This window comes from Wyeomyia smithii, chromosome 2 (genome assembly GCF_029784165.1).
Source record: "Wyeomyia smithii strain HCP4-BCI-WySm-NY-G18 chromosome 2, ASM2978416v1, whole genome shotgun sequence".
Classification (NCBI taxonomy): Eukaryota; Metazoa; Arthropoda; class Insecta; order Diptera; family Culicidae; genus Wyeomyia; species Wyeomyia smithii.
In genome coordinates this window covers 20,802,650-20,815,259 of record NC_073695.1, presented here as the reverse complement: position 1 = coordinate 20,815,259, position 12,610 = coordinate 20,802,650, and the positions used below count along the sequence as shown (strand labels likewise).

Below are 12,610 nucleotides of genomic sequence, written 5' to 3'. Positions count from 1 at the left end.
TGGGTTTGAGATTGGAATTGTGATTGGTGTAAATATTTTGATTGGAATTGAGATGAGGATTGGGATTGGGATTAAAACCAGGAATAGGGTTGGGTTTTGGATTGAAATTAGGCTTGGGAGGATTAAACTTCTTTTAATATTTCATCAAATAAAGCTTATAATCGCATTCCAAACTGCCAGCAAGTTTGGAGCAAATTAAATTTCTACTGACATTTTCAATATTCACAAAAGTCTTGCAAATTTCAATGATTTTCCTTAAATCATGTATTAATAGTTTGCTACTCATGTTTATGTGTTAAGATCCAACTTCTCATTAGTTAGTTCAGTGACAGTGAGGACCACTGTCGATAACACATTGCAACAAATATTTACTTTTTCTTCTGCCTTGGCTTCTGTGTATGGTTTTTTGATGAATTTCGACCCAAAACAAATTTTTTCGAGTTTTTTGAGGTGGCGTGATCCACTCACAACCAACCCAACTGGTCTAGATTCGATCCTAGCCGACACCGGGAGATTTTCTGAGGCGAAAAATCTCTGGGATCACGCCTTCCATCGCATGAGGAAGTAAAGCCGTTGGCGCCGGTCCGTTAATAAACGGGTCGTGAGTTAGGGTCCTGGGTGTGGAGTTGCCTCCCTGGGCGTCGGTGATTGGCCACAACAGTGGCGGAACCAGACCGACGGAAAATAAGCGAGAATAAAAAAAAAAAAAAAGTTCACTCAAACCATAATTTTCAATATAACTTTTTTCCTGTATTTTCTACATGTTTTATGTCTCCCACAAAATTATTGGCCAAATATAAAAACATATTTTTACTAAACATTTGATCTAGCTGTAGTTCAAAATAAAAAAGTTATTCGACCAGTAACGGTTTTTCAAGGGTCAGTTTAACTTTAAATTACTCGTACGCAAAATACGCAGATAACTACTTAATATTATGAAAGTACGTCTATTCTACTTTCGAAAGAATATAAAATCATTTGTCTAATAGAGTCTTTTCGATTGTTTCAATGAAATTTTTTTTTGAATGAAAATTCGTACCTTTTCAATTAACTTTGTTATTTCTTAATCTAGCGTTTTACAATCTTCAGCAGAAATATAACTCCATGAAAACTGCACAATTTTGTTTGTGGTCATAAAAATGTAGGAAATCATGGGACATTTTTACACATGACGTCACCTAAAATGTCAACTTTGTTGTCTTCTTCATTGGTTGTTTCAAATTTCCTTATAAAGCTTCTAGAATTCTCATGAGCGGCTATTGCAATGGAAATACATATAAACTGTTGATGATTTTGAAACATTTTCTCAGTTAAGTCGCGGGAGAAATAAAACTAACACAGTTTCTTCGGATCCAATGGTAATGGAGGCTGGCCAAAATTAAACTCTAAAGAATTAACAGAAGATGCCAAAACTCTTCTTACTCAATTTGAACTAGACAGTGAAGAAGTCACCAAAGAATAAACTCGAACAACACTATTTACGATCGGTATTTGGTCACTTGGATGACTAATGGCCGTTACTGTCCGAGTTCTTTGGTATGTCGCAAGCTAGAGTGGCCAAAACACGCCCAAGTAGCCAAATTCCGATCGCCAATAGTGTTTTTTTTTTTTGCAAAAACCTAAAGTTTGATATGTAGCAAGCAAGGTTTCGCTACCGATTTTAATCTAGTCTGTGTCTCTGGAAGGGTACTAAGCCCACGGTTTCCCTCGATAAATCCGGAACAACGGAGAATTTTGGAATGTCCCCTACTGTCCAAAAAACTATGATAGATTTGTGATCTTTTGAAATAGGTTCGATCAAAATTTGTTTCAGATCTTGCGGAATGGCAGGTAAAAGAATTTTCAAAGATCAAATGTTCAACAAAAATATGTTTTTCTATTTGACTTATAATTTTGTACAAGATTATGATTTGAAAATATCTTTAATACTTTTCAAATCTTTTTTAATATAAGAGATAGAATTTCGACACCTTCGACGAAGATGCTAGCAAATATATTTACTACAACTTTTTCGAAGACAAAAAGTGTCTATCCCACTGTTCTGAAAAAATATTTTTTTCATATCACTTCTAGGTGAATTTATCACTAAATCGTCCATTCTGGAAAAAACCGTAACAACATACATACAAACTTTTCCAAATAAAGTATATCACTAAAATCAAATTTGAGGACGCTATATAATTCAGAGCACGAAATCAGCAAAATGAAACACTGTACAATGGCGTTATTTTGAATTTTTGAGAAATCAGAAATTTTCCGTGTTTTCCCGATGCCATTTTGTTATAAAGCCAAATATCAAATTTCACAAATTAAAATAGTATCAAGTCGGTACAGTATTAATGTATCCCCTAATATCTGTTGTGGTCAAATTGTGGTCAAACAATCTCAGAAATCAATTGATAGTTTTGGCAATACGGATCCGGCGAATGTTACCCGGAAGAAATCCGAAGGGAGGAATTTCTTCTTCCCCTCTTCTATGGATACTGAATGCAGTTGCTTCCAGTGCAATCCAGTATCTTTACAGTTTGCATCATGGGGTTCTTGAAACAGTTCACCCCATAAGGCAAAATGTCTCCGACAGTGAGATTCCCCGCTGTAAGCACACCGTCGATTTTTACATCCTTGGCAAGGATGTACACGCGATACTCTTTCGTGAAGAGTTCGTAGCTAGCAATTGCGTTTACTTGCTTCAAGCTACTCACGACAACTCGCAGTTTGTTCGGCCTCACCTTCGTAATCTCGGTTACGGTCGAAAACAGTTTGGCCAGGTCTTTGCCAATTTAAACAATATTCAATTGCTTATTTTTGGGTCAGAAGAAAACTACGTAGGGACCTTTCGAGCTTTTACCCGTACTTCCGGTATCCTTGGTACGGAGCTAGGTAAAAGGGGTGGTACAGGGAAAGATACAGGGAAACAGACTGGGGAGATTTCAATCTCTTCCCCATTGCCCTTACGCGGTTTTCTGACTGATAGTTGAGTTTATCGCAATCAGTCTCCTTAAGCTGAACTAGCACTAGGGACTAACCAGCGGTAGGCAGTGCGGGATTTTTTTTCGGCAACTGAACGGTTTATACAGTACTACACTGCCGGTAACCGCAAGTCAGTCCCATCTGTAATTTTGTCAATTTTGAGTTAGCATCGTATTTTGGCCTAGCTTTGAGTATATTTTTAGATGTACCGATAAAAAATAGTGGTTTGTTCAACAAAACTGGAAATCAATACCAAGTCGAGTTGTCACATTAGGCAAAGTAACCGCAAGTCAGTCCCAAAAGATAAATAACCGAAAGTCAGTCCCGATTTACAAAAAAAAACATGCATAATACAACAGTAAAATGAATGGGGAGTAAAAAAGAGTTCGATACGACCGTTTAGATGAAAATAAGTTATCTAGTAATAATTATCGATTATTGGGAATATTTATTAGTTTGAATTGGTTATGAATTTATGTGAAGCAATTTTCTGCTGATACGAATTCAAGTCAATTTTTTTCTTGGTTTGCTTCTTCGTGGATCTATCCGCAAAATCTTGAGTATCGAAAAAACTTCCATCAGAATCCAGGGTATTGTTCCAAGAAATCTCCAGAGGTGATGCTCGAACCTCAAATGGATTTGGATCATCTTGACATTTGTTGTCGGATGAACCAGCTGCAGTCCCGGCCTCAGTTTCTTTATCCGAGTCCGAGTTTCATCGGTTCCGTACATCATGAGATTTTCCAACGTCGACATTTTTTAAAAGGTTCTCATGGACATACACTTCCTAACAGCGAAGGATTGACAGTTTTCCACGGCAACGAATAACAACAGGTCAACACGCACTATAGTTTCAATATGGCAATGTGACTGACTTGCGGTTACTTTTCTTTTCGGTGCAGAATGTAACGGCAAGTCAGTCACACTCAAGATTTTTATCATAAAATCAATTATATCAATGGTTTTTACAACGTAATTAGTGCGGGCTAGTATGCAAACTATATTTTAGCATGAATATTGTCAAAATAGTTCATCTTAAATAAGTGATGACTGAGCGTGAATAAAATATCTTCCGAAGCTGTTTTCTCGTTTTAACATTTTTACAGATGGGACTGACTTGCGGTTACCGGCAGTACACTGGTACTAAAAGTACAAACTACATGCGTACCGTCAGCACACAATGTCTCCCCAGTCACTACACCGCTTGGGAATAGCCGGCGCCCGGACACTGGACGGCTTTTGTTGTCACAGTGCCTGTACCGAAAACACAAGTACAACGCGTACCATCGGAACACAATGCACAAAGTCTTCTGTGCCGAAAGGGGTAACCAACGCCCGGTGGCGCAGAGATTCGCTCCGGCTGCTGGACATCTAATGTCTACTCAGCACTATACCGAAAAACACAAGCGACGCGTACCGTCTGTACGTATTGTTTGTTCGAGCAAGCAAAATATAACGGAGATAAGGTATATTCGAATGTTTCCTATCGCAACGATAGCAAAGAAGCAAATGTTATATAAAATGAAACAAAATAGCTTTCGAAGAAATTTTGCGTAATAGAGAGTAACTTTTGACAATGAGCGAAATTGTCACATGAAATTTTTACCTAACAATCATCATGGCACTCTTGATCTCATCCTACAATCACCGCTTTTTTGTTGGCATACCATTCGTGTAAATAATGTCCTTTTCAGTGACGTTGTACTGCCAAAACGGCACAACATGTATTTATATAAATATTACTATTTTGAAAGAATGCTCTGAACATTACTTCAAAGAGAAAAATTGCATTACGTCCTTGATACTTAACAAAAGTTTTCACGTAAAAGATCCAATCTTTTTTTTAAATTTATTTTACTTGCTATTTTTTTCTAAATTCTTTTTTCCAGTGATCATCTTATTGACAAGCATTATTGGCACAGGCCCTGTTCGATTTTGGCAACACTTCAAATTTTTTCATGTTACCAAAAACGAACGGCTTTTTCAGCAGTTTTTTACTTTTTTGTATGCTATAGTGACTTAGACTCTATGGATGACCATCAATGGACTAGTTTTTGGATTCCAAGTCATTATAGGTGTCGCTTGGTGGGTTTTGGTACAATAATCCGGAAGTATCTAGAACACAACCGGAATAGGTCCGCGAGTGGCCAATGGCTACCTAGATACTTAATATGACCACCAAAGTAATTAGAGGCATGATACATATGGTAGGCATGGTAATCATTGTTTTGGTCATGGCCATTATATTACCGGAACATGTCCCGGCCATGTATCCAGAACACTAGGGACCGTAATACCTTTTCCTTGGCGGTTATTGAGCTTGAATTGGTTTAAGGAAAATAGAGAAAACTAAAAAATATGACTAAAAAAACCGTTCATTTTTGGCACATGTGCCAAGTTTGAACAGTACCAAAATTGAACCATGCCAAAAACGAAACGTTCCAAAATCGAACGGGCTCTGTAATACATTCGCTTTCGCCCGAATGCACCCCTGTGTGTTTGCAACCGCTATTGAATCTTTCGTTCACAAATTATTAAGCAAGGCAGTTTATGAGTGAACGCGAGATTAGCAGCAAAAACCAGTCAAAATTAAACATCCTTCGGTAGCGATCGCTGCACCCGGTTGTCTGGCAAGATAACGATCTCTCATACAAAATTCTTCACATTTATGATCGTCTGGGCATCTCGAATTGACCTCTAAATGACAGCCGATCGTAGACTATTAGCAAAAGATGTATTTGAACATGGTTTAAAGTTAGCAATTATCACGCAATTATACCATAACTTGATATAATGGCGAAGAACACTGTCATGGATAATTACCAAGAAGAAAAAAAATTTTCTCACAAGACGGGACAAAATAACCACTTTCTACCTTTGAGTGAAGCAATTGCTTTGATTGGACTCTGTATAGTTATTAGCAAAGTTAATACTTACCTTACAGTTCAATAATACCACTCAGAAGTGTATTTATCTTAGTGCCACTATCACTGTTAATTTTACAGCAAAATAATAGATCCCTAGTAAGATACTTCGCATACGAACTCTCACGATAAAATCCGTATCAGGTAGCAAAGAACAGTCAGATAAAATTAAATTGCTGTAACCACGATCAGTTTTGCCCTTGGCTGCAGTAATCAGTGATATTCGCTTAAGTTCGTGGTCAGTAACGTCTATAGTGTGCTATTATTACGATTGAAGTTGAACGGAATTTGTGTAATTACTTGTAATCGCTTTCTTAACACAAAATTGCAAACGAACGTTCAAGGAGTAATGAACGATGGTTGGATCACAAATATTATATTTTAACTTCTCTGATTACCCGTGAAATATTACATCAATAACATTTTAAGTAGCTCAAAACGATCCACAAATGATCACCATCAGAAGGTCGAATATGTCTTATTTATAGCTAATTTTAAACACCTTCCAGAAACTCTCGGTTCGATGATGCCGGAGTTGGCCAGCTGCCGAGTGATGATGCTTTACATTGTTGCGAAGCTCTTTCAGGCGGTGAATTATGAATATATGATAATTATGTGCGCCAAAAAAAATTACTACCCCCGAACCCGAGTGATGGATTGTCGGACCGTGGACATAGTTTTTTTCATTTTTATATTGGTTTTGCAAAAAAAAGGGTAAAAACCGCGGTTTGATGATTGCTCGTGAACGGCAATATTTCTCGGAAGATTTATGCTAAGCCGTGGAGAACAACAGGTATGCATCAATCCGTGTATTAATTGGTTTGGGATATTAAAGGTAGTCGAGGGAAACAAATCGAAATCCGACTGATTTGCACTTCGAATTTGGGACCGAAAGCTGTGAATTTAAGAAATAAATGTAAACTATAACAACACTGTTAGAAACGATTTGAATGTTTTTTTTTTCTTTTCTCAAGACATGGTGAGTAATAATCTTGAAGCTTCTTTTAATCGATTTACTCTAATCCTGAGTTATAATCGAAACACACCTTTCTAGTCAAACCTCTGGATTCAATTCCATCTCCGGTTCGATCAGAACATGCGCTTCTAATCGCTGTGCTCCAAGTTCCCTGATTCCTTCCCCTGGAAATGGATGGAAAAAATTAAAGTTAATTTAAAAACAATAAATCGGCAAAAACCATACGCCAATAACGCCTACCTAAGGGTATAAAAAGTACGATCAAATTGTCATAAAATATTTAATTCGCCCAAATAAGCCAGGAACGTTCTAATGGACCAATAAAATTAACATCGTCTGGACTGGATTTTTTTCCCTTCTGGATACACGCCATAAACTTTAAAACCTGTTTATTGCTGTCGGTTTTGGCTTCATGGTTTTATAGTTGCAGTTAGTCGAAATTAAATTTGCACTCCTAACCACGGGATCTAAACTTTCATCGTGTTTCGAAGGTTATCCAAAAACTTTCCTTAAATAAACTAGTAGAAAATTTTAATGTAAAAAAAATATAATTTCTACTGCCTCAGAAACAACCAATGATAAAAGTATGGTTTTCCTTTGCCCTTTGTATAACCACTTCTGAGCAGAGTGCTTTCCCTTTCGTTTCAGAAACCGCCACCTGTGAAACCATTAAGTGTAAGGACCGGCAGCACTGTCTGACTGATCTGAAGACCCATAAACCACGCTGCGTCAGCTGTAGCTACAAGTGCCCCCGATTGAAGAGGCAACAACCGCATCAGGTAAGCTAGCCCAATCTGATCAATTCTGATCACAACCATGAAACATTTTTGTCATAAGCTAAAGTATAAGATTTATGTCTTATTTTGAATCATTTGAAAAATTGTAGAATAAAATTGCTTTATTATTTTTCAACATATAAAGGAAATACAGCACAAGTTGAATAAAAAACAATTTCAACATTTCTGTTGGTATTTCTTATATTTTCGATATTTTTGACTTTTTCGACATTTTCGTCATTTTTGACATTCTTAACATTGTTGACATTTTTGATATTTTTAACATTTTTTTAATTTTTTAAATTTTAGACATTTTTGACATATTTGACATTTTTGTCATTTTTAACATTTTTGACATTTTTGACATTTTTGACATTTTCGACATTTTTGTCATTTTTGACATATTTGACATATTTGACATTTTTGTCATTTTTAACATTTTTAACATTTTTGACATTTTTGACATTTTTGACATTTTTGATATCTTTGACATTTTTGACAATTTTTGACATTTTTGACAATTTTTGACATTTTTGAAATTTTTGACATTTAGACATTTTTGACATTTTTGACATTCTGGACATTTTTGACATTTTTGACATTTTTGACATTTTTGACATTTATGACATTTTTGACATTTTTGACATTTTTGACATTTTTGACATTTTTGACATATTTAACATTTTTGACATTTTCGACATTTTCGAAATTTTTAACATTTTTGACATTTTTGACATTTTTGACATTTTTGAACATTTTTGACATTTTTGACATTTTTGACATTTTTGACATTTTAGACATTTTTGACATTTTCGACAGTTTTGACATGTTTGTCATTTTTGACATTTTTGTAATTTTAGGCCATTTTGGCCTTTTATCGACATTTTTAACATTTCTGAAATTTTAGGCCTTTTTTGGTTTTTTTTTTGACATCTTTGACATCTTTGACATCTTTGACAACTTTGACATCTTTGACATCTTTGACATCTTTGACATCTTTGACATCTTTGACATCTTTGACATCTTTGACATCTCTGACATCTTTGCCATCTTTAACGCCCGTGAAATTTTTGACACTCTATGGAATTGGAATTTCAATGAATATTTCAAGTATTTCGATATTTTATTGTAGTTACGTATATGACTTGAATTGTATGTTAGTCATTCTCCGCAAGACCCATCCTTCTCCGAAAAAATCACGCATATTGTCTGCAAGCTTCAAAACTGCCCCATTCTATCATACGATTTCTAATCCTGACTTCCACCGTCTATCTTCTTTCAATTAAACTGGTTTGTATTATGTCGTCTTCTAACAACAACAGCAAAAAATATACATCCAATCAAACTGCTACAAATTTTCGCTAAATTTATGCAAATTAATCCGCATCCCTGTGGGCAATTCTCATGACAAAAAACCGCTCCCGAACATCGTTCCGACGCCCAATATTAAGTCGAACGTTCAGTATGAGTTATCACTTCCCATCAGCCGATTAGCTCAATTTATGGTGTCCAGGTTGAGTTTTAGTGTTTGACATTTTGTTTGCATTTCAAATGTTTTTTTTTTTTTGCTTCTTCTCTCCCGCTCCATCAGGGACGCGCTCGACAGCTCGGTAGCCACGGAGGAAACCATCACCGAAATCAGCACATGCAGCCACACGTAAAACTGTGCGGAACCAACAATCACACATACCACTCGTGGTGTCATATGCTGAAGGACTCGTGCAACACTGGGTTCTACATCGACGTACAGTACAACGGGGTGTGCACCTTCGGTAAGTCCAACGATTAGATCCAGTTCAAGCTCTCTAAATAATTGTTGATTTTCAGATAGAAGTCTCGCAGCACCCGCCATTCTCGCCCACTCGGTTGCCAAACCGAAACCGTAACGAATCGGAACTAAGCAGCCAAAGTTAGGAAATTTAGTCGAATTTGACCCCTTGGTTTGGCTCATTTTGGCTTAGATTAATACGCATACCACCCAGGCACTGTTGTAGCACACAGACAAGTAGTTTTCGTTATCGCACGAGAAACTAATACCAAAAAAAAACTTGACAGTTGATGTTGTTTCAAAGATGTAAAAAGTAGGATCTTTCAATGTCTATTTAACACAAACACAGTAAGATATATATGTATTTAGGGTTAGATGATCAGTGTAAGAGCTTATCGTTGTAAAAATATTTCATCCACAATTTTTAACCATAGAAAATGATTTGTAAAAATTCGATCTGATTGAAGTGAAACTATTTATATTTAACGAATAGAGTCCCTCTATTTATGGAAGCTAAACACAAATAGTCGTACGCCACCCAATATATTTATTGCCTTGTACATTGAAGCTAACGCCGTCTAAGGTTAGCCTTTTGTTTTGACCTTGTCTACTATTTATTCGTTTTCCCGGGGGAAACGCTATTTATTGATTGTAAGATTTTCCCTTCGAAACCAAAAACTAACTTTTAATGGAAGCTAAGGGAAGAGAGTTACAAAGCAAACAAAAATATTAAACAAATCAATGCGAGACGATCCAAATTTAGACTAAACGCAAATTAATATTAAACGAATAAAAACGGATGCAAAAACCACTCAATTAATTCGGTGCTGTTCTTCAATCTAATCATTAAAGTTTTAGCAAGAAAATAAATACCAATAACATGAATTCCAATTGTTGTTCAAATGTAAGCGAATCGAGATGATGGTAATATGCACTGAAACTATAACTTAGCTAAATTTCCAACCCTACAAATCTTTAGGCCACTACGAGAAAAAAAAATGAAAACTAACTCGTGCGTAGTGTAGTTTTTTGGATTTTCCTGTTGATTATAGTATTGTAAAAGTTTCAAACATTGTTCCGACATTGATTAATCGTGTAGAAAAGATTTTTAAATGAAGGTACATGTCGTGAAAGCAGAGGCAGGGTTGAAATACTCAACCGTACCTTTAAGATTTCGCAACATGATGCCATTCAACGGGTTGACTGAGTAAGAAAAAAAATCTCACGCATAAACCAACAAAGCTGTATGTAAATGCGACTAGCGCAGTTCAAGAAAAATTATAGAATGTAGAATTTACTTTTTGAATAGTAAAATTCTATTTACTATGCTTACAAATAAATATGATGAGACTTAACTAGGGCAAATAGATGGAAAATAACAACAGTAATAATAAATGTAGGGAAGAAACAAACAAAAAACACACTGGTCAACTTGCAGCACATTTTCGACCAAATCAGACAGGTTCTGAATGTCATCAGCTTCGAAACCACACCACACTACTACTTTAACAGAGGTCTGCGATTTTAGTTACAGATCACAGAGACAAACACACTCACACGCACACACCCACACATACATCCACTTAGAACGCACTGCACACCGTTAATCGATGGGTTTCAAAAACAATGGCTACTCGCTAAAGTAGTGACAGGAATAGCAAATAGTGAAATTCATCTCATTAAAATTCTTGTACTCAATTTAAACGCAATAGACGCAAACCAGACATAGGTTGTCCCATACCCAGCAAAAAAAAAAAAAAAAGAAGAAGAAAATTGATAATGGTATTAGAGACAAACTAGTGGAAAACCGGAACACGACAGTATGTATGTATTTGGCAAGAATAGAACGCACTACTCTGTGGCGAACTCAGCCAACGGTAAACTTATTGGTAGCAGACATGGAACATGGAAATAGAAACGAAATAAATGTTTATTAATGTTGATAAAAAGAAACACTCTGTGTTGATTTTACTGAGGGAAATCCTGTCGTTCTAAGGTCTGGGGACTACGTTTGAGACGCAAAACATAACCTGAGTTTTTAGTTCTCGTCTAAATCCGGCGCCAGATTTGGTATAGCTTGAAATGTTGCATGAAAGTTAATGAGGAACATGCACGGAACACTGAGCGCCTTTAGTTATGTATCGTTACTTCTTTTTCTCAGTATTCGATGTACAGTAGCGATCACAATTTTCGTTAACCATTATGTCAGAAGGCAGTCGGAATAAATAATGATGGCTTTAGAAATAATTTTAGTGACGCAGAAATAATAATAATTCATCAGGGCGATAACGATTATAAATCTGCAAAAAGAATTATACTGAGACAATTGAAGAGATGCTTAAAATAAAGATAACCAGCTGTCGAAGGTCAAAAATTTAAAAAATACGAAAAATTGCATGGTAGCTTTCGAATTTCATACCTGGTTTTGCCAGATATATAAAACTTTCAGAGCACTGAATGTATTTGAAAAAACCGTGCTTAAGATACTGTCCTCATCAATAGCTTCTAAACAAAGTGATTTCCGCTTATACTTTTTCGAGGTGAGAAGGCGAGAGAGCGAAATATTCTTTTGCATTTATTTGAAAGCTACTTTTGGCATGAGAAAAAAAAATCAAACACCCTAGTAACCACGAATAAAGACTGGATGAACTCTAAAACTAAATTCAATGTTCCCTTCAAAAAGATTGAATACAAGCTCAGCGAATTGGAAGAAGGAGCTCCTAAAAATTGTCCTGGATCAGTCATATTCGATACAGATGGCTCTAAAAGGGGTGAATCTACAGGCGGATCAGGAATCAATATATCAATTCCAATGGGACACTGGTGTACAGATTTTCAAGCTGAATTAAATGCACGAGTATTGGCTTGGCTAGAAAATATAGGTAGGTATGAATTTTCTCATATAGTCGAGCAGCCCTCAAAGCATTGAAACTACACACATGTCCATCGAAGTTGGAATGGGATTGTATTCAATCCCTACGACAACTAACTGTCTAACTAACTGTCTAACTGACTCTTGCAGAATTCATCGGACATGATTGTCGCTGCGCGTGAGCAAAAGTCGAACTATTTTATACACTGTTAATATGATGTATACTTAACGTCAAAATCAACTGACGACAAGGCCAAGACATGACTGCTGAAAGGTAAAACAATTTTTTCAGTATCCACGTGGACGACTGTACGGTGCTGCCAT

General features: G+C 36.2%; 1 protein-coding gene across 1 annotated transcript in view; it reads left to right on the top strand.

The window, feature by feature from the left end:
- LOC129719511 (uncharacterized) overlaps positions 1 to 11,367 on the top strand; it is a 150,924-nt gene extending 139,557 nt beyond the window's left edge. Inside the window, exons 7-9 of the mRNA XM_055670906.1 lie at positions 7,519 to 7,649; positions 9,238 to 9,418; positions 9,478 to 11,367. Of these exons, the coding sequence (XP_055526881.1) occupies positions 7,519 to 7,649; positions 9,238 to 9,418; positions 9,478 to 9,560 (395 nt within the window). The 3' untranslated portion in view covers positions 9,561 to 11,367. The remainder of the gene's footprint in view (positions 1 to 7,518; positions 7,650 to 9,237; positions 9,419 to 9,477) is intronic.
- The last annotated feature ends 1,243 nt before the right edge of the window (positions 11,368 to 12,610 follow it).